The 22,177-nt window shown below is 45.8% G+C and overlaps 1 protein-coding gene across 6 annotated transcripts in view; it reads left to right on the top strand.

Moving 5' to 3' along the window:
* The window catches only part of LOC100382568 (Transducin family protein / WD-40 repeat family protein), a 33,630-nt gene that overhangs the window by 8,251 nt on the left and 3,202 nt on the right, over window positions 1–22,177 (top strand). For 4 of the 6 annotated variants that reach the window (XM_008670129.3, XM_008670125.4, XM_023301540.2 and 1 more), the window contains 10 exons: window positions 13,435–13,543; window positions 13,636–13,703; window positions 13,810–13,935; window positions 14,021–14,472; window positions 14,801–15,004; window positions 15,103–15,163; window positions 17,836–17,949; window positions 20,749–20,862; window positions 20,937–21,003; window positions 21,792–21,906. In XM_008670129.3, coding sequence (XP_008668351.1) covers window positions 13,435–13,543; window positions 13,636–13,703; window positions 13,810–13,935; window positions 14,021–14,472; window positions 14,801–15,004; window positions 15,103–15,163; window positions 17,836–17,949; window positions 20,749–20,862; window positions 20,937–21,002 — 1,314 coding nt within the window. In that variant the 3' untranslated portion in view covers window position 21,003; window positions 21,792–21,906. Of the gene's footprint in view, window positions 1–13,434; window positions 13,544–13,635; window positions 13,704–13,809; window positions 13,936–14,020; window positions 14,473–14,800; window positions 15,005–15,102; window positions 15,164–17,835; window positions 17,950–20,748; window positions 20,863–20,936; window positions 21,154–21,791; window positions 21,907–22,177 lie in introns of all 6 variants that reach the window. The other 2 variants (XM_008670127.3, XM_008670126.3) reach the window with 2 other exon arrangements.

Below are 22,177 nucleotides of genomic sequence, written 5' to 3' on the forward strand. Positions count from 1 at the left end.
TTGTGAATAACCTTTTGCAACAAGTCGGGCTTTGTTCCTTGTCACCATACCATGCTCATCTTACTTGTTGCAGAATATCCACTTGGTACCTACAACATTTTGGTCAGGACGTGGAACTAAATGACATACCTCATTCCTCGTGAAGTTGTTGAGCTCCTCTTGCATTGCCATCAGCCAATCCGGATCTCTTAGTGCATCCTCCACCCTGTATGGCTCAATAGAGGACACAAAAGAGTAATGCTCACAAAAATGTGCAACTCGAGATCTAGTGGTTACCCCCTTGTGAATGTCACCGAGTATGGAGTTGACGGGGTGATCTCTTTGAATTGCTTGGTGGACTCTTGGGTGTGGCGGTTTTTGATCCTAAATTTCTTGATCATCTTCCTTATCTTGGTTATCTTCATCTCCCCCTCGATCAATGTCCTCCTCTTGAGGTGGCTCATCGTCTTGATATTTATTTTCATCTTATTGAGCCTGATACTCATCTTGGGTAGTTGGAGATGCTTGTATGGAAGATGACGGTTGATCTTGTGCTTGCGTGGGCTCTTCGGATTCCTTAGGACACACATCCCCAATGGACATGTTCCTTAGTGCGATGCATGGAGCCTCTTCATCATCTAGTTCATCAAGATCAACTTGCTCCACTTGGGAGCCATTAGTCTCATCAAACACAATGTCTTTTTTTTTCTCGAAAGCGCAGGAGAACTGCGCATCATTATATTAAGTAGAAGGAAAAGAGGATCCAATGTCACAAGAAACTTCAACTAATCCAGTGGACTTGTTGAAGACTCTATATGCCCCCTTGTGTTTAAGTCATAACCTAATAAAAAGCCTTCGATTTGTGAATTCTTTAACTCCGTCCCATTATCGCTTCTAATCTTTTTGATCCTCAATTCGAACTCATTTTAAGCCCGTCTCAAGAATCTCTTTAAAGTCTCTTGGGTTTGAGATTTTTCCTGCAAAAAGAATACCCAAGTGAAGCGAGAATAATCATCCACAATTATTAGACAATACTTACTCCCGCCGATGCTTATATAAGCGATCGGGCCGAATAGGTCCATGTGGAGTAGCTCAAGCGGCCTGTCAGTCGTCATGATGTTCTTGTGTGGATGATGGACTCCAACTTGCTTTCCTGCTTGGCATGTGCTACAAATTCTGTCTTTCTCAAAATGAACATTGGTTAGTCCTAAAATGTGCTCTCCATTTAGAAGCTTGTGAAGATTCTTAATTCCAACATGAGCAAGTCGGCGATGCCAGAGCCAACCCATGTTAGTCTTAGCAATTAAACAAGTGTCTAGTTCAGCTTGGTTATCATTAAAATAAACTAAATATAGCTGACCATCTAACACTCACTTAAATTCTATTGAATCATCACTTCTTCTAAATACAATAACACCTATATCAGTAAAGAGACAGTTGTAGCCCATTTTGCATAATTGAGAAACAGAAAGCAAATTGTAATCTAAAAAATCTACAAGAAAAACATTGGAAATGGAATGGTCAGGGGATATAGCAATTTTACCCAAACCTTTAACCAAACCTTGTTTTCCATCTCCGAATGTGATAGCTCGTTGGGGATCTTTATTTTTCTCATATGAGTAGAACATCCTTTTCTCCCCTGTCATGTGGTTTGTGCACCCGCTATCGATTATCCAACTTGATCCACCGGATGCATAAACCTACAAAACAAGTTTGTGCCTTGTTCTTAGGTACTAAAACGGTCTTGGGTCCTTTGACATTAGAAACAAGCACCTTGGGTACCCAAACACAAGTCTTGGGACTCTTGTGTTTGCCCCCAACATATTTGGCAACTACTTTGCCTGATTTGTTAGTAAGCATATAAGAAGCATCAAAAGTTTTAAATGAAATGTTATTCTCATTTGATGCATTAGGAATTTTCTTTTTATGCATTTTGATATGAGTGGTATGACTAGAACTAGAAGCCTCATTTTTATACATAAAAGCATGATGAAACATAGTATGAGGTTTCCTAGCACGAACTTTCATAATTTTATGCTCAGGATAGTTTGCAGGATATAAAATGTAACCCTCTCTATCCTGAACCATGGGAGCCTTGCCGTTTACAAAATTAGACAATTTCTTAGAGGTATTAAGTTTGGTGTTGTTTTGGTCCCTTGTTGGAAACCAATCCCATCCTTAATGCCAGGGCGTCTCCCATTATAGAGCATGCTTTTAGCAAATTTAAATTTTTCATTTTCTAGCTCATGCTCGGCAATTTTAGCGTTCAATGTAGCTATGTGATCATTTTGTTGTTTAATCATGGCAAAGTGATCATCAATAGCTTCAATATTAACATTTATACATCTAGTGCAAATAGCAACATGTTCAACAGTAGATGTAGATGCTTTGCAATCATTCAATTTATCAATCTTAGCAATTAAATTATCATTCTCAATTCTAAGACTAGAAATTGAATCATTGCACATGCTAAGCTCCTTAGATAAGTTTTCACATTTTTCTACTTCTAGAGCATAAGCATTTTTTAACTTAACAAATTTTTTGTTCTCCTTAACGAGCAAGTCCTATTGGCATTCCAAGAGATCATCCTTCTCGTTAATGATCTCTATTAATTCATTTATATTTTTCTTTTGGCCCATATTAAGATTGGCAAAGAGAGAAATTAAATCATCTTCATTAACACTAGAGCTACCCTCATCATCGGATGTAGTATATTTAGGGGTGGCTCTAGAGTATACCTTCTTCTTGCCGTCCTTAGCCATGAGACACTTGTGGCTGACGTTGGGGAAGAGAAGTCCCTTGTTGACGACGTTCTCATCGGAGGAGTCGGTGGAGCTCTCGTCGGAGTCCCACTCTCGCCCCATGTGCGCCTCGCCGCCTTTCTTCTTGTAGTACTTCTTCTCCATCTTCTTATTCCCCTTCTTGTCTTCGTCCCTGTCTCTTTCACTAGAATATGGACATTTAGCTATAAAGTGACCGGACTTACCACACCGGTAGCACACCCTTTTGGAGCGGGGCTTGTAGTCCTTCCCCCTCCTTTGCTTGAGTATTTGGCGAAATCTCTTGATGATGAGCGCCACCTCCTCGTTGTCGAGCTTGGAGGCGTCGATTGGAAGCCTACTTGGTGTAGACTCCTTTTCTTCCGTTGCTTTGAATGCAACGGGTTGCACCTCGGATGTAGAGGTGGCACCTTGCTCCAAGTTGATAATATGTTTGGAGTATTTGATCATAAGTTCAAAGTTCACAAACTTGCTAATCACTTCCTCGGGAGACATCTACTTATATCTAGGATCACCACGTATTAATTGAACTTGAGTAGGATTACGAAATACGAGGTATCTAAGAATAACCTTGACCATTTCATGGTCATCCCATTTTGTGCTCCCGAAGTTGCGCACTTGATTCACCATTGTTTTGAGCCGGTTGTACATAGCTTGCGGCTCTTCTCCTTTGTTGAGGACGAATCGACCGAGCTCTCCCTCGATCGTCTCCCGCTTGGTGATCTTGGTCACCTCGTCCCCTTCGTGCGCCGTTTTGAGGACATCCCAAATTTCTTTGGCGTTCTTCAACCCTTGCACTTTGTTATACTCCTCTCGACACAAGGAGGCGAGGAGTATAGAAGTTGTTTGTGAGTTGAGGTACCTAATTTGGGCGGCCTCGTCCGAGTCATAGTCCTCATCTCCCACCTGTGGTACCTGCGCTCCAAATTCAATAATGTCCCTGTCATGGACCTTCGGTCCATGGGGATAGCTGTCTTCTCCGGCGAGGTTATACCCCTCTGCCGCAGGCTTGGTTCTAGGGTAGCAGCCCTAGGCGCTTGAGAGGGTCATTGCAAGGGAGAGAGATTGGTTTGATAATGATCTTGCTTGATTTATTCCCTGCTGCCATGCGGCTTATAAATAGCCCTATGGCTAACCAACTTCTCCTACAAACTCTCAACTAACTCCTACTTTCTTGGACTTATCTGCTGCTAACCAACTCTCCACAATTCTCTCATCTCAATCTTATTCTCTAGCCTTATCCCAGCCTGGCTGTTGCCTCTCGCTCCCTATGATGCCCATGACATCTCCCCCTCCCTTGAGGACCAGCTCGTCCTCGAGCTGCCATAGACTTACCTGACACGACTTAAGGTTAAGCCTTTTACATCTCGGCTTACCTTTATTATTTAAGACGAAAATACAAAATAATTGTGGAACTAAAATATAAATTTTAACTGCAGCTATGTCCTCCTGTCCTCCTGGATCCCAAGGGAAGAGCTGAACTGCGGACTTCACGTTGGATGAAAGGTGAAGGAGGAACCGACCCGTTCTTATGTTGGGTCTGTCCAGCACCAAGGTAGTTGCCCGAATGAAGGAGACGACCCTCTTGGGCCGTGTAGGGGGGGCTGCATACCCAGATCTCAACTTCTGCAGGGGGTTCAAAAAGTATAGACGAGACCTGGTGGTTGGGCGCGCAGGCTGCGAGTTGGTGCAGCGATGAGCTGATCAGCAAGTGCAGCTTCCGCACCGCCCGCCTAACAAGGAAGCCGCGCACTGTGGCTTGCAGGCGCACCACGGCCTGCTCATGTGATGACGACCATGGGGTGGCCCTGGAGGCCACAGCAAGGTGCTTCTCCCCACGAAGGGACTGTACCTGGCGGCGTGCCAGGAACCCTCGCGCTGCCGCCTGAAGCCGCACCGCTGCTTGGAGTTCCTTCTCTGTCTTTTCCTTGTAGCGGTGGAACATCACAACGAACTGATCCCACTTCTCTGCGAGACGGCCAAAACTCTCTTCGAGCCGAGTGAATGCATCTGGAGTTGGAGAGGGCGGGTGGGAGGGCGTTGCGGCGGCTGGTGGTGGTGAGGATAACCTGGAGCTGATACCATGGGGATAGCTGTCTTCTCCGGCGAGGTTATACTCCTCTGCCGCAGGCTTGGTTCTAGGGTAGCAGCCCTAGGCGCTTGAGAGGGCCATTGCAAGGGAGAGAGATTGGTTTGATAATGATCTTGCTTGATTTATTCCCTGCTGCCATGCGGCTTATAAATAGCCCTATGGCTAACCAACTTCTCCTACAAACTCTCAACTAACTCCTACTTTCTTGGACTTATCTGCTGCTAACCAACTCTCCACAATTCTCTCATCTCAATCTTATTCTCTAGCCTTATCCCAGCCTGGTTGTTGCCTCTCGCTCCCTATGATGCCCATGACAGTCCCATATGCTTTCGTGGAGTGAGTGTCACACCCGTGTTTTAGGGACCTGGGCGCGAACATAATCACCAGGTGTGCTGAAACCAATTCTCACACATATGATGAATCATGGTACAGAAACGAATGTCACAACTTTATTATACAATTGGAGTTCTGTACAAAATAAATAAATAATTACATCGTAAGGAGACAAAGATCCAACAACCCAAAGTTGAGTGGGAGACGACGACCTAGACCTCTCACGAACACATCGCAGCAACCTCCATGCGCCTCATCCTGTGGGGGGGTGTGAGACAGCAAGGGTGAGCTCACACATGTTCATCGCTCAACAAGTTGTGGGGAATAATGTGCATGAACTCATCAAAGGTGAGAGTTCATGTGATGTGCAAGGCTGATCAACAATAGGGGTTAAAGATGAGCATTGCTTTTAATAAGTTGGTCAAATTTTATTAGCAGTTACTAAATGTAAGTAAATACCAATCCATAATAAGAATAGAACAAAATTAATAAATAATACCATGCAATGCAAATGACAAATTGAATTTAGTTCCATAATTTAATCATGCGAGGCGAAAGGGCCTGTAGCATAATGGTTAAGACTTCCGAGTAGCACCTCCAGGTCCTGGGTTCGATCCCCTCGGGGGCGAATTTCTGGCTTGGTTAAAAAAATCCCCTCGTTGTGCCCCGCCCGCTCTTGGGTTACGTACTGCGCGTCACCCTCCAGCTGGGCTGTTGCAGAGTGGGCGGTGACGGCCCGCTAGTGATGAGGGGCCAGGGTTCGGGGATTTTCTCGGCCGGGACCATGTTTCGGTCTCTTCTTAATATAATACCAGGAGGGCGGTCTTTCCCTCCCCGGTCAAGTTAATTTAATCATGCGAGAGTCCGGAGCTGCTCTTGACCGTGAGCTAGCGTATACCAGTTTTACACTCTTCAGAGGTTGTACCCTGTACCCACAAGTCATGTTACCCATCTGCCAAGGGGCCATGAGTCCCATACAGCTCTACCAAGGAAGCGAGACAGGGTAACACAACGAGGCCCTTACAAAGTTCCACTAGCTTCCGAAAACCCGCTACAGTTTCTGGGAAGAGCAATTGCAAAAATCCCTTGTCTGACCGCCATCTCAGCAAAATCAACCCGAGAACCTCCTTGCATGCCTACTCCCCTACTGCCCTTGCCCCTTTCGGGTAAGGTAGTCTTCCACTAGCTTTCCTAATTAGTCAGCCAAGGGCGTCCCATTCTACCCTTGTGGTGGCACATGTTTCTCAAGTTAAGCTCCATGTTCTAATTAAAGATAATGATCTTGACATGAACATAAATAAAATAACAGAATAATTGGAACATGGATATAATGAAATATTAACCCAAAACCATATAAAGCAATAGCAAAACTACTCAAATGATTCAGGGGTGAACAAGTTAAAAATGATAACTACTCTAGGGTGACCTATTGGGTCCCATCAAAATTAAACCTGTGTATGGATAAGTGATATTCAAGAACATTATTGGGTAATAAAAGTGGTCAAGGGCACAACTTGCCTAGGACTTGAGATTCCAGGTACCAGGATGATCTTCAGGTGACACGTGACCTCACAGCTAGTCACAACAATTAAATAAGTTTCTGGAATTATTTTTATATTAAAAACCAATTTCTATAATTATTTCTCTGTTTTCTCTATTTCCTGGATTGCGCGTCAATTCTCAAGAAGTGTAGGGGCCCATGCGCAAAAATAACTAAGACACAGGTTACCATTAGGACGGACTGCGGGTTTATTTGGTAAAAGAATAGGGTCTCATTCGCAAAATGAGCGGATGAAGGGGTACGGGCGCGCTACCGCCGTAGGATCAGATCCCAACGACCCCGATTAACTTCTTCGATTCAATGAAACGGTGCACGAGATTCTATGTGGACGAAGGGGTATACGTGATCTAATCTAAACCGTTGCTTCGCGGATCTGCGATCAATATCCTACCGCCATCCCGATCTAATCCTAGACGCCCCCAACCGATCCAACGGCCAGGAGGCCTTCTACCTAAGCCTACGCCGGCGGTGCCAGAGCGTATGCCGCGGCGGCGGACATCGCCGGCGAGTGCCCAAACCACTCTGAGGGCCCCAAACAACCATTCGAGCGACGCTACACGCAGAGACGATGAGTACAAACACAAGGGTTGGTAGCATACCATCGATCAGAGCAGAGTGGGCCTTGCCCACGGCGGATGGCGGAACAACGACTCTGTAGGAGTCCAGGGAGCAATTTCACCCACACCAGTCGACTTCCGCGCATGGCCGCCACATTCGCGTGTTCTCAGTGCTTGAGCGAACGTCCTGGGCATGCATCCAACCTGCGCACGGCAGTGGAGTGCGCTGCCCACGGAGCCATGTGGGTACGCCGCCATGAGTTCTCACAAGCGAGCGACACTGGTGAACACAAGGCCATGGTGGCGCCACTTCCCTCAGGATCTACGGGTCTACATGCTCTTTCGGTCAAGGAGGGTCCACGACCCTGGGTATTTATCCGTAGCATCGATATGGAAGGTGGAGTCCACCCGAGATCCCGGCGACTCACAAGGCGGAGCCCCGCACGAACCGAAGATCTAGGGCGAACCCGGGTAACACGGCGCACGATGCCCGATTGGATGAGGGGAAAACTCCGGTTTATATGGCCACGGGCGAAGAGTACCGCTGGCGATTCGAACTCCGGTCATCACGGGGAAGTTTGTTGCACATGCAACAATATTGCGTGGACGCAGGCGGAGAGGATAGAGCTGACCGGTCGGTCCCACGAGTCAGGGACATAACGCGATGGGCGTGGACACGGGTGAGGGAATGGGCCGACAGGGAGAAAAGGAATGGGCTGTCGCTGGAGGATTAGGCCCAAAGCGCGAGTTGGAGTCTTTTTTTTCTCTTTTTTTTCTGTTTCAGTTTTAACTTTTAAGTTTTGAATTCAGGTTTCCAAAAATAGATGCACAAGAAAAAGAAATACTAATATGAGATGCAATATTATTATATATATATATATTACTGATTTTTTTAAGCAAACACTTTTAATCATGCCACACACATATTGTTCTCTTTAAAGAAAACATTATTTTGAATTTGAAGTTTATTTGAAAGTCATTTCCACTATTTTTTTCCTTATACAAATTTTGGGCTTTACAGTGAGGTTAGATGATGCCTTATCACTCCACATACAATAATCTTCACCATCAAAATAGGGTAGTTTGCCTAAGGGAACGGAAAGTAGAGGAGCGCGCTTGGAAATACGGGGATAGCGTAGGGGCATCTTACTATACTTCTTGCGCTCATGGCGCTTAGAAGTAGTGGACGACTCGGTGTCGGATGTGGAGGGTGTTGAAGAGTCGGTCTCGTAGTAGACCACCTTCTTCATCTTCCTTTTCTTCTTGTCACCCCTCCTATGTGACTTGATAGAGGAAGATGATTCCTGCTTTTACTTGTTGCCGGACTCCCTTGAGAGTCTTTCCCGAGCCCGCGGGCTTCTCGCCGGTCATGATCTCCAGATATCACTTCGAGTTGGTTAGACTCTTAATGAAGCACTGACTCTGATACCAATTGAAAGTCACCTATGGGGGGGGGTGAATAGGCGAAACCTGAAATTTATAAACTTAAACACACACTAGGGCCGGGCTTAGCGTTAGAATTAAATCCGAGTGCGAAAGAATGTTTCTTTTGCCACGAGTTGCTCAAATGATGCGAATGACGTTTGGAAGCAAACTCAAATCAATATTGGCAAGGAAACATTAGAGACAGGAAAGAGGGCAAACAAATCAAATGGAAATCACACAAGTGGACACGATGATTTGTTTTACCGAGGTTCGGTACCAAAGAACCTAGTCCCCCGTTGAGGAGGCCACAAAGGTCGGGTCTATTTCAACCCTTTCCCTCTCTCTGAAACGGTCACTAAGACCGAGTGAGCCTTCTCCTTAATCAAACGGGTCACTAAGACTCCGCAAGGACCACCACACTCTTGGTGTCTATTGCTTAGCTTTACAAGCACTTAGAAAAGGAATGAGAAAGGAAGAAACGCAATCCAAGCGACAAGAGCAACAAAAGAACACAAATGATCCTCTCACAAGCCCTTAGGCACTAGCGTTGATTTTGGGAACTTTGAGTGGATTGATTGCTTTGATTGTGTCTTGAAGTGTTGCACTTTGCTCTTGCAATGAATGAGAAACTCAGAATGCTTGGATGGCTTTGAATGAGGTGGTTGGAGGGTATTTATAGCCCCCAACCACTTTCTAGCCGTTTCTAGCGATGGGCGCACCAGACAGTCACTGTTCACTGTCCGATGCGCGCCACGTCAGCGCGTCCGTTAGGGTTTGGAGCAGTTGACCGTTGGAGACGTTTGTCTTTTTGCTGTACCGGACAGTCCGGTGACCTCTGAGTTCTGCCCGGCACTGTTCACTACTGTAGACTCTGCGCAGTCGACAGTTGGCGCGCATGGAGCTGTTGCTCCGCTGGCTCACCGGACAGTACGGTGGCACACCGGACAGTCCGGTGAATTATAGTGGAGCGCGCCTGGATGAAACCCGAGAGTGGCTGTTGCTGGCTGCCTGGGCTGGCGCACCGGACACTGTCCGGTGCGCCAAATTTCAGCACACTACATGTCTTGCTCCAATCTTTGATTGAGTGCCTAACTGAATTTCTTTCTTGGTTTGTGTTGAACCTAATACACCTGTGATAAATGATATCTGGACAACTAGTTAGTCCACGTGGTTTATGTTGGGCGTCAACCACCAAAACCGATTATAAGAAATGATTAAGTCCATTTCCCTTTCAAATATCAGGACTGTTTATGAGGCAATTACAGATAGAAAATGGATCTCTGATATTAAAGGTCCACTGACAGCGGGAGTCTTAACAGATTATCTCCAGGTTGAGGATAAACATGTTTTCAGTATTACTCCTAATGGCATCTATTCAGCAAAGACTGCTTACGAAGGTTTCTTTTTGGGGTCTGTATTTTTCCCTCATCACAAGAAAATTTGGAAAACTTGGGCCTTGCCAAAATGTCGTTTCTTCATCTGGCTGGTTGCACAAAATCGAGTCTGGACAGCGGATAGATTTGCTAAAAGAGGGCTGAGTCATCCTGAGAAGTGCCCCTTTTGTGATCAAGAGGATGAGACTATTGATTATCTCCTCGTTACCTGTTCTTTCTCCAGGGAATTCTGGTATCTGTTGTTAAGGAAATTCGGTCAGCATTCTTTGGCTCCTCAACTTGATGTTGGCTCATATCTAGGCTGGTGGGAATCGGTGGGGAATATTGCTACTGGGCTCACAAAAAAGGCCTTGATTCCCTTATCATTCTGGGAGCCTGGACCTTTTTTTTCCTTTTCTGGAATACGCAGGAGAGCTGCGCATCTTTGTATTAATAGAAGAAAAGAAAGGGGGGAGAGAACCCCAATACAACACACACACCACTAGAGACTAACTACGGATCACCGACTAAAACATGGAAGAAACACGACCCACACCGCTGTTTTAAGCCAACAACTCATCGACTTGGAGGAAGGACAAGGCCTTGGCACCAGTCATGGACCAGAGCACCGCCTCTTCCCTAGCCATCCTAAGGGCCATGACCAAGCTGGGATTACAACCATCAAAAACACACCTATTCCTATGCTTCCAAATGGTCCAAGCACCTAGAATCACTAAAGAATTGAAACCTTTTCTCACAAGATCCGATGCCCGGGAGCTGCTAGACTTCCACCACGACTCAAAGGATTCCTCATGAGCTGGATACAGATCCCGCAGCCCCACTGAATTAAGAAAATCAAACCAGAACTGCTTAGCAAAAACACACTTGACCAGCAAATGATTTATGGTTTCAGCCTCTTGGTCGCACAAGGGGCACTGCTCTGGTCGGTCTAGCCCTCTTTTTCTGAGCCTGTCAGCAGTCCAGCACCTATTATGTTCCACAAGCCAAATAAAGATCTTGCACTTCCCAGGAGCCCAAGATTTCCACACCCGCTCTGCTGGTTCGAACTGAACTGAACCAAGGAATAGAGCATTATAAGCAGAACTAGATGAATAATCACCTGAAGCGCTGAATTTCCATAAATGACGATACCTTATTCCAGCTGGAGCACAACAACATCAAGTACTTCACAAAGTTCCAGGAATTCAGCGATGACTCTGACTAAGATTGCCCTTTGCACATTGGAGAGCCAATGGAAATTAGGGAGAGCATCTTTGACCAACCGAATGTTGGCAAGACGCAAAGGCACCAACTCAAACAAAGCAGGAGCTATGTCCTTAATACATCTCCCCTCCAACCATCTGTCCTTCCAGAAAAGGGTATTAGCTCCATCACCGAGCTTAGTAATAATGGTTGCAGCAATCAGATTTTTAACCACCTTACAAACATGAATGAGGAAGTCTGCCCAAGGCCTACTGGGGTCTGTTTTCTGCAGCCACGACCAGCGAGCTCTCAAAGCCCAACAGAGGTTCTTTAACTCACTAATCCCCAGACCACCCAACTCCTTGGGACGGGTAACCTTAGGCCAAGCCAAGAGGCAGTGACCACCACGGAACTCTTTCCTACCCCTCCAGAGGAAGCCCTTCCTCAGCTTATCGATTGCTTTGATGGCCCAAACAGGAAGGTCAAGTGCCAGAGCTGCATAAATCATCTTAGCCGTCATGACAAACTGCACATGAATAGCTCTACCAGCCCTGGTCATAAGTTCAGCTTTCCATCCTGGCAAAAGGCTGGCCACTCTATCAACAATGGCCTGAACCTGGTCCCTTGTGAGTTTCTTGGGAGACAAAGGCAAACCGAGGTACTTACAGGGAAAAACTGAAATATTGCATGGCAGCAAGTCCTGTAAACAATTCACCTCTTCTTCCCCACAGCAGATTGGAAACACACTGCTCTTCTGGACATTAGTCCTTAGACCTGAAACTGAACCAAATAAATGAAGAATATCCATAACCATACTGATATCCGGGGCAGTAGGACATAGAAATAACACTGCATCATCCGCATACAACGAGATACGATGCTGCATATTCCTAGAAGAAAGAGGCTGAAGAAACCCTTCCTCAGAGGCTCGCTGCACAAGCAGATTCAAGACATCCATTACAAGAATAAACAACATAGGCGATAGAGGATCACCCTGCCTCAGTCCGCGTTGATGCCCAATACATTCCCCTGGCAGACCATTTAGTAAAATTTTGGTAGAAGATGAAGCTAACAGCCCGCATATTATATCACACCAGATCTGTCCAAAACCCAGTTTTTTCAAGACCTCGAGAAGAAAGGCCCACGATACCGAGTCAAAAGCCTTTGAAATGTCAAGTTTGAGAAGGATACGAGCCTGCTTCTGACAATGTAAGAATCTGGTCGTCTGCTGGACTAGCATGAAGTTGTCAAGAATAAACCGTTTTTTTATAAAATCGGTTTGATTGGGGGAAACCATATGTTGCAGCCGGTCTGCTAATCTGTTAGCCAACAATTTAGTTACCACTTTCGCGAAACTATGAACCAGACTTATTGGGCGGAAGTCTCTCACACTAGTGGCCCCCTCCACCTTGGGCAGAAGAGTGATGAATGCTGAATTCAGCGAACCCAAGTTTCTGAAATTTCTGGCCCAAATGCAGTGAATGGCCGCCATAAAATCAGCCATGATTACCGACCAACAACTCTTGTAAAATCTACCAGTGAACCCGTCAGGACACGGGGATTTGTCCGAAGGGAGGGCCTTAATTGTATCCCAGACTTCCTCCTCCGAGACAGGCGCATCCAGGGCAACGAGGTCAAAAGATGGCATCCCTAGAGCATCCAGATCAACTGTAACATCTCTTACTTCTGCAGTTCCAAGTAACCCTTGATAAAAATTAAAGAAGGCTGCTGCCTTTCCTTCATGGGCAGTCCAGATTTGCCCATCCTCTGAGTGTATTGCTGCAATGAAATTCTTTTTCTTATGGAAACATAGAAACAAATGCGTTTTTGATGACTGCAACCCTAGTGTTACCATGAGTCTTAGAGTTGTTGATGAGGAAAGGACGCAATGGGAGATTGCTGGTGCCAAGGGGCCCTGCCATTTAGCTGTACCTTTAGCTGAGAATTAAGGAGGGTCTAATGGATTCATTTATGTATGCTTCTTACTGGCCTTCTTTGGCCACTCCCTTTTCTTCTTCTTAATATATTATGGGGCGCAGTTCTCCTGCGCTTTCGAGATTTTTTTTTTGTCACAGACCAATATCATTCTGATTTCTGAGTATCTATGTATTAAGGTGGTTTTCTGTTGCAGGTTAGATTCCATCCTCAGCGTTCTGATATTCTTGCTAGTGGAAGTTTGGATTGTGAAGTTCGTCTCTGGGATGCTAAAACATCTCGCTGCACAGCAGAACTGGTCTTCTGTAATTATCCTTGACAAGCCAATTGTCATGATCACTTTTTCTCTATTTCTAAAGCAACACACTTTAATTTTTTATTAACATTTCTTCCACAGATAGGCCAGTTGCATCAATTGCATTTCATGCAACTGGGGAGCTTCTGGCAGTTGCATCAGGTCACAAAGTGAGAACTGTGTGTTGAATTTACTATAGAATTTATATTTACTTGTTTCATCATTAAATTGTTAAAATGACATAACTAATGTACAAACTATAAACACATTTTTCAGTTGTTTTTATGGGACTGCAATAAACGATGGGAAACTTTGGAACTTCCAATCATACTAGAAACCCGCCGTTCACTGAGAGCTGTGCAGTTTCACCCCCATGGTGCCCCATATCTACTTACAGGAGAGGTCAATTTTTTGTGTCCACTTCATCCACACCTTTCCTAGTATAAATGGTTGTGCCGATGAAACTCATGAGTAGGTCCATTTACAGGTTCACAACCTTGATTCTGAAGATTCAACGATGACCCCTGCACTTCTGAGCAATTATTCCTTCAGAGACACACCTCTCCTTGGTGGTTCTGGGGTAGATAACTTGATTAGTGAACTACAATACATGCAGAATTTTGAGCAGGTTGGTGCCTCATCATCAGTTCCAGTCACTACTGGCAGTTTTGATGGGTCAAGGCTACATGATACCTCTGGCCATCATCTGATGACCTCTTTACCTAGTGTTGGGAGGCCCCTTCTGGGTACTCATGCTGCTGAAGCTCCTGCCATCTCATTAAGTGTCGGGTCAGAACAAACTACGTCTCTGCTTGGTGGTGGCACCGAATTACCTTGTACGGTGAAGCTAAGAATATGGCGCCACGAAATGAAGAATCCATTTATCACATTAGGGCCTGAGGCATGCCTCTTGACAATTCCTCATGCTGTACTTTGCAGGTGCCCAATGTTCCTTCTTTCCCCTAAGTGTTCCTGTGTGTCACCACCACTAACTAGATCTTGTGCTGCCGCTTCTTAATGTATTTAATGCACGACATGCAAAAGTCTTGTTCTTTACTCTTTTTCATGCTAATTCTGAACTGCTACAAAACTGTTGGCAATCAACTTCTATATGTTTGGTTACAGCAGAAAAACAGTAACATCTACAATTTGTACCATCTGGATGTATTGGTAATATTGAGTAGCACTTATATCATCTTTGCTAGATTTCTATCGCACCTGAAGTTTGAGACTCATTTACTTGAAGTTTCTGTTAAATTTTCTGCAGCGAAATGGGTACCCATGTTTCACCCTGTGGGCGATTTTTGGTTGCTTGTGTTGCATGTGTGCTGCCACACAGTTATGGTGGCCATGGAAGTCAGTTGCATGAACATTATGACTCTACTGGGGCTGGAACATCACCAACTCGCCAAGCATTTCCGTCTCGCCAAATTATATATGAGCTTCGGGTTTATTCTCTTGAGGACGCAACGTTAGTTTGCTCTCTGCTGTTTTTTCTCATCAGATAACCTTTGTCTAGCTATTGTTTGCAAATGGACCAATAATAATTATTCTATTACACCCATATAGATTTGGAACAGTTCTTGCAACTAGAGCAATAAAGGCTGCTCACTGTTTAACTTCCATCCAGGTTATTTTCCTTGAACTTTTGTTTCTTGGGTTGTTTTATTGTTTTATTTATTTTTATTTATGAGGTGTGTTTATTTGAAGAGGCAAATATGTGTACCCATGTATTCCTTTCTAGAGCAATGTAGGCAGCTCACTGCCAAACTGCACTTTTGTCCAGTTTAAATTTGCTGTCATTTTTTTCTTGAACACGCAGGAGAACTGCGCATCATTAAATTAAGAAGTAAGAAGGTCCTAAAGACCAAAACAGCAAGAGTTACAAGGCCCCATTAAGGAGGCCGAAACACAGAAAAAGGAAAGGATCCATGATCAAAATTAAGAATCTACCACCACTAACTAACTAGGAGCACTAAGAATTTGGGAGATGGCTGAAAGTAAGACAAGACCTTTAGCCCCAGCCATCTCCCACATCCTGCACTCATCCCCTGTTAGTCTAAGAACAACAGCCAAGTTGGGGGCCAAATTGTCGAAGACGCATCTGTTCCCGTGATTCCAAATCATCTAGACTCCCAAGGTGACTAGAGAATTAAGACCTTGCTGCATTAAACCACGTGCAGCATCACTAACTTGCTCCCACCATGCCATAAAGGAGGTCATATCCGGTTGAGGAGCAAAAGTTTGCAAACCAAACCTTCTTAACCAAAAGAACCAAAACTCCCTTGTGATCTATGGTTTCCTCCTCTTGGTCACAAAGGGAGCATCTTTCGGGGTGATCTAGATTTTTTTAGCAAGTCTGGCAGTTGTCCAACATTTTCTTAGGGCTGCTAATCAAAGGAAGAACCGACACTTGGGGGATGCCCAAATCTTGCATATTCTTTCATGATCAGCAAAGTCAACTGAACTGACAAAAAACCCTCATATGCAGCCTTAGCACAGTAAACACCATTGGCAGCAATGCTAAACACGTGTCTGTTCTCCACATCTGATTGCAACTGAAGGTCTTCCAAAAGCTTCCACAGCTGCAGGTAGTCAACCAGAGCACCTACAGACAAGGCACCCCTGATATCCGAGATCCATTTCCTATTCGACAGAGCCTCCTGGATTGTTCTCTTTTTGGCAATTTTCTTGGGAACAATTTCAAACAGTCATGGAGCTATGTCAACTAACCTCTGACCATTCAACCATTTATCAGACCAAAACAAGTTGTTAGATCCACTTCCCACCTCCGATGTCACACCATAGCGCGAAGAAGTCTCGGGCCTTTTTAGGAACTTGGATGAGCAAAGAAGACCAAGGACGATGCTGATCAGTTTTTTGAAGCCACAGCCAGCGCATACGCAACGTCCAACAAAGCTCACTTAGGCTAGAAATACCCAGCCCGCCTAGGTGAAGGGGGTGGCAAACAAGACAGTGCCCTCCTCTAGCATCATTATGCCCTCGCCATAAGAAGCCTCTTCTGAATTTGTCAATAGCATTTAGAGCCCATTGTGGAATATCAACAGCCATAGCCAAGTATACAAGCATGCTAGCTAGCACATGTTGCACCTGCACTATCTTGCCGGCTCTTGTCATCAAATCAACCTTCCAACTAGGGAGCTGATCCGCAATCCTGTCCACAAATGGCTGTACTTGCTCCTTGGTTAGTTTCCAAAGGGATAGAGGGAGACCAAGATATCGGTAGGGAAAGGAAGAAACCTCGCAAGGCAGCAACTCATGAACCACAGTTAAGCCGTCCTCAGGACATTGGATAGGATACACATTGGATTTCTGAACATTATTATGTAGCCCCGAAGCATCACCAAAGAGCTGCAAGATCTCCATAGTAGAATAGATATCATCTCTCGATGGGTGTAGGAACAGGGCTACATCATCAGCGTACATGGAAATGCGACCAAACCGGTTATTTTGGGATAACTCCTGCAGCAGCCCCTCTTCTTCAGCTTTCGAGAAAAGATAACCCAAAATATCCATGACTAAGATAAAAAAGCATAGGAGAAAGAGGGTCCCCATGTCGCAACCCTCTTTTATGAGTAATGGTATCTCCAGGAAAACCATTCAACATGACTTGAGTTGAAGATGAAGCCAGCAGCCCATAAATAATATCCCTCCAAACTTGACCAAAGCCTAACTTCTGCATCACTTTAATAAGAAAGGGCCAGGCCACCGAATCGAAAGCTTTGGTAATATCAAGCTTAAGGAGCAAGCTAGCCCTCCTCCGCAGATGGAAAACTCTAGTTGTTTGTTGCACCAACATGAAATTATCTTGGATGAAACGACCTTTGATGAAAGCACTTTGATTCCGAGGTATCATAATATTGAGCTTCTTAGCCAAACGAGAGGCCAACAATTTACTGATAAGCTTAGCAAAGCTATGCACTAATTTGCTGTCATTTGCTAGGTTGTTTATTTTACTTACCTAGGTAGTGGTTTCCTATCATTTAGTTTTATAAGAAGCAAACTGCACATTGTGACCAGTTTCCCAAGTATTTTTTTAGCAACAAATATGAGGTATCACCTATTCCTTCTCTTAGAGCAATTAACATCATGTTGGGTGATTATATATCAATCGTGTGGACTCACTCAGGAATCAATCTGTAACTGATACCTTTAGCTTTGGAGCAATGCATAATAGATGTATATGTAATATGTTATACAAATCTGCAGTTCTGATTTTCTAATTTGGATGTACGTGAGTGAATATAATTTTTTCTGTGTTGTAATTTTCGTACACTGCAGTTTTCACCCACATCAGAACACATACTATTGGCATATGGTCGGCAACATAGTTCACTGTTGAGGACCATTTTGATCAATGGGGAGACCAGAGTTCCTGTGTACACAGTCTTGGAGGTATATATGGTTAACTTGCTCTAAACCATATGTTGTCTACTAACTACTATTCCAAATTATGTCATTTTAGCTTTGTCCTTGTTAGAATATAATATAAATGGATTGCCCACCTCTAAATTTGAACACATTTTCTTTAGAAAATGACACCATCTGCAACATCATATTAGTTTTGCATTTATTTGAGCATGTAAATGTAAATAAATTTTTCTAAAAACTTGGTCAAAGTTAAAGAAGTTTGACTTAAGACAAAGCTAAAGTGAACTATAAGGGCTTGTTCGTTTTGATGCTAATCCATGTGGATTAAATGCGATTGAGTCGGTTTAAATCTATAGCAAGTCAAAATACATATCAATCCCACCCAATCCCCTCCAATCCACATGGATTGGGAATAACGGAACAAGGCCTAATTTGAAACAACAAAGGGAGTAACTAACAATAACAACAAAGCCTTTTTGTTTGTAGCAAATTCTGTTGAGTCTGTTGATTACTTTTTCTCTCTCTAAAGCATAGGAGAGCTACACATCATATATATTAAGAAGAAAAAGGTCTAAAATAGACCAATACAAAAAACAGTGGTCAACCAGCTCATGGCGGCCGAGTACTAACTAACAAGTATATGAATCAATAATCTATTATCGAATATCTGACCAAACTACTCTCACAATACTTATTTGTGACTGTTGTAAATAGATGCACTTTATTCACTGTAATTTACATTGCAGTACAACCTAATGGTCTTAGAATCTAAGGTATTAGTATTGTAGAAGTATGAACTGTTGTATTGCATAGAGAATGGGTACAATATATATACACATGTAGTCTAACATTCCCCCGCAGTCGCAACGGGGGCACCACACACGATGAGACTGGAGTAGAGGCCGAAGGTAGGAGCTGACGGGTTGAAATCCTCCCGCAGTCGCAGCGTCGTGATGGTGCGAATGTAGCAGCTGGAGTAGAGATCGGTGTGTGCTCCAAGAAGACGATAGCCCCTAGATGCCGAGGTAGCCGAAGTCGAGGTGGTCGCGGTCGGGAGACACGCAACAGAAGCCTGTTCTTCGGGAGGGGTCGACGTTCGAGCGTCAACGGTCGGCATGGCGACATAACAAAAGAACACCGGCAGGCTGACCTTCCTGCTTCTTCGATCGTCCGGGCGTCAAGGAGCCCCACCAGGGAGGCCGACGGCAGCGCACGCGTTTGCGCCGGTCATGGTGTCCGCGCCCGCGACAGAAAAGGAGAATGTCGGATTCGGCCGGGAAGGCCACGACAGCGACAGATCCGGACGGGAAGACGAGATCCAGCCAAAGGGACGGCAGATCGAGCCGAAAAGGTCGCAGCAACGTGGATCCGGCCGGGAAAGCCGCGGCAGCGACGGATCCAACGAAGGCGATGAAGGGGGTGGGCGGCGAGGCGCGTCTAGCCGGGCAGGGGCCTGCGCCGGACCTGGCAAGGGATGATGACGACGCAGGCGCCGGGAGAAGCTTGAAGGGTGAGGCGCTGCTGGGCATCAGCGCGAGCAGTTAGGAGGTGGCCAACGCGATGAGGAGGGGCGGCACGTGCGAGGGTGCCGACGGAGGACACAACGAAGGGGAGGGTGCACGTGCGAGGGACGCAGCGAAGAGGAGGACGCCGACCAAGGGAGGCAGCCATGGGGAACAGGGAACCGAGCAGAGGGGTTGCTCGTGCCCTGCCCCATCTTGACGCGCGGGAAATGGGGCTCAGGCGCCGAGCACCATGGATCCGAAGCTTGGCTGGTGACCTGGGAGAGGTAGCAACAGTGGGAAAGCTGGCTGGAGACCGCGACCGTCATGGGGGTTGGAGGCAGATCGCGGGGCGTCCGAGGGCTTGTGCCCGCCGAGCAGGGAGCCAGACGGCCGGAGAGGAAGCAGAGAGAGGAAGAGCATCGGCTGTTGTAGAGGAAACATGGAGAAGATGGCGTGGGCGAGAGGGGCCAGGATGGGGAGGTGGTGAAGGCCATGACCTGGTGGAGGCCGAGCACCAAGGGGAGGTGAGGGAGGAGTTGGGACGACGGCCTCCATGGCCGGCGAGGAGAGGAGCTCGGTGGAGGTCGGCGAGGAGGCCGGCTCGGTGGAGGATGCAGTCGAGCCTGACTGCCACCGCCGCTGGCGGGGATGTGCGCGCACGCCGGGGCCGGTTCGTGCTCGAAGGAGGCGGTCGCGCCTGGCCGGAGATGCACGCCGCGCCTGCGCCGTGGCCATGCCCGCGCATGCTGGGGCCGCGCCCTCCTCGGGGTTGCGCGCCGCCGTGGCCAGGCTGCTGTGCCACGCGCCGGGTCGTACCTGGCCGGATCCATGCGCCCGTGCTGGAGCCGTGGTTGCGCCTGGCTGGCCGAGTCCGCGCCGGCGGCTGCGCCTCCGAGGGCTGCGTCGGGGGCCTGGCCGTCGCGCCTGGGCCGGAACTGTCGCGCCCGCGCTGGGGCCATGGCCGTCGCACCCGCGCGCCTGGTGCTCCCTTGCGCCTTGGAGAACGGGAGGGGAGGAAAGGTGGGGGGCACCGGGATGGGGTTGGGGGCCGCCCCCGAGAGAGATGAAGGAGCCTCCCGGGGACGGCGGCAGGGAAGCCTGTGGCGGCTGCTGTGGGAGATGGGAGGAAACCCTAAACCTAATCCTCTGATACCATGTAGAAGTATGAATTGTTGTATTGCATAGAGAATGGGTACAATATATAGACTCAACCCTAACCGGCTAACCCTAATGGGCCGGCAGCCCAACAGTGGTGCCGGCCTACACACACTCACACACATAGTCTAACAAGTATCATTGTTGTTTTCCACTGCCATAGGTGTATCGAGTTTCAGACATGGAGCTTGTAAGAGTTCTTCCTAGTGTAGGAGAGGAAGTCAATGTTGCATGTTTTCATCCTTCCCCTGGATCAGGTCTTGTTTATGGGACTAAGGTGAGTAGCAAGTTAAGATCAGCGACAAAAATGGAATAAATATATGCTCTGCTGATGCTTCTGGTGTACAACAGCAAGGGAAGGTTAGGTTTCTTCGGCACCATGGTGCATCATTCACTTGCTGGGGAGAACGTTCATGAGGTATTACTTTCCTACCATTGAAGGCTTGTATGGATTAACTATTCCACATGTTTTTTTTGGGGGGGGGGTGTGGACGGATTGAGGGGATAATTAGTTGGAGTCCAATGGCCATTGGAGTTGGATTTATCCAAACGAGCCTAGAGAGGTATGGTATGTACTTAGTTTGAATCTTGTCATAATTAGACAGAGAGCACTTTGCATTGGATCTTGATTAGCCAGGTTCCTTTTATTCCCTGTATGTAGCATGGCATTGTGATTATAAATAGAAAATGACATTCATATGTCTATAGATGACCTTTTATTTTAGTTGTTTCACTGTTGCTAATTTACTGTTTGCAAGGATTGCAGCTTGCTACTGGCTGCTACAGTAGTTTGACTTTGTACTTTGTAGTACATTTTGCAAGATTGAACACAACATTTTCTCTATTTGTAATGTTCAATAACTAGAAACTAAAAACAGGGGTTCTAAGGTATGCATCAAAGCTCGTCAGGAGGGGGTTCCACTAGGTCTGTTTTCTTGGATAGCAATAACACTTATTTCAAGTACACAAGCACAAGCATACTAAGTTGATCTTATGATAGTTAAGGTTAAGGCTAAAGGCTTTGTTCTTTGATTCTGTTTGCCCATGCTCATTTTTGTAGTAGCCTTGATCTTTACATCTTTTCCCATACACTGATAGCTCATTATCACAACATGCTTTGCTACTATTGCAGTATGTTTTTTGGATTTTAATTGCTAGCATTGATCCACGCGAGATAACTTTCTGTTTCTTTGTTTGTCATTGTAGATTTAGAGGCATGTGCTACAAATGCAGTTCTGGACATAATAACTGAATTTGAGCATCGCATTCTTGTGCTGCTGAATCTTATCTTGATTATGGCTTCGGCAACATCCTGGAAGAGGTTCCCTCTGTTCTTTTTTTATATGTTCATGTTCTGATGGTGCATATACGTCTAATTTCATTACTACAAGTGAAACACCACTCTGGTTATATGTGGAAACAGGATGTCCAGGTTTTCTTTGTCACCCACTAAGGCCATGTTCGTTTCATCCCTAAATCATATGGATTGAGGGGGATTGAAAGAGATTGGAGATGATTTTGACTTGTAGGGGATTTGATTCCCCTCAATACATATGGTTTTATAGAAAACGAACAGGGCCTAAGGACTCCTT

This window comes from Zea mays, chromosome 2, assembly GCF_902167145.1.
Source record: "Zea mays cultivar B73 chromosome 2, Zm-B73-REFERENCE-NAM-5.0, whole genome shotgun sequence".
NCBI lineage: Eukaryota > Viridiplantae > Streptophyta > Magnoliopsida > Poales > Poaceae > Zea > Zea mays.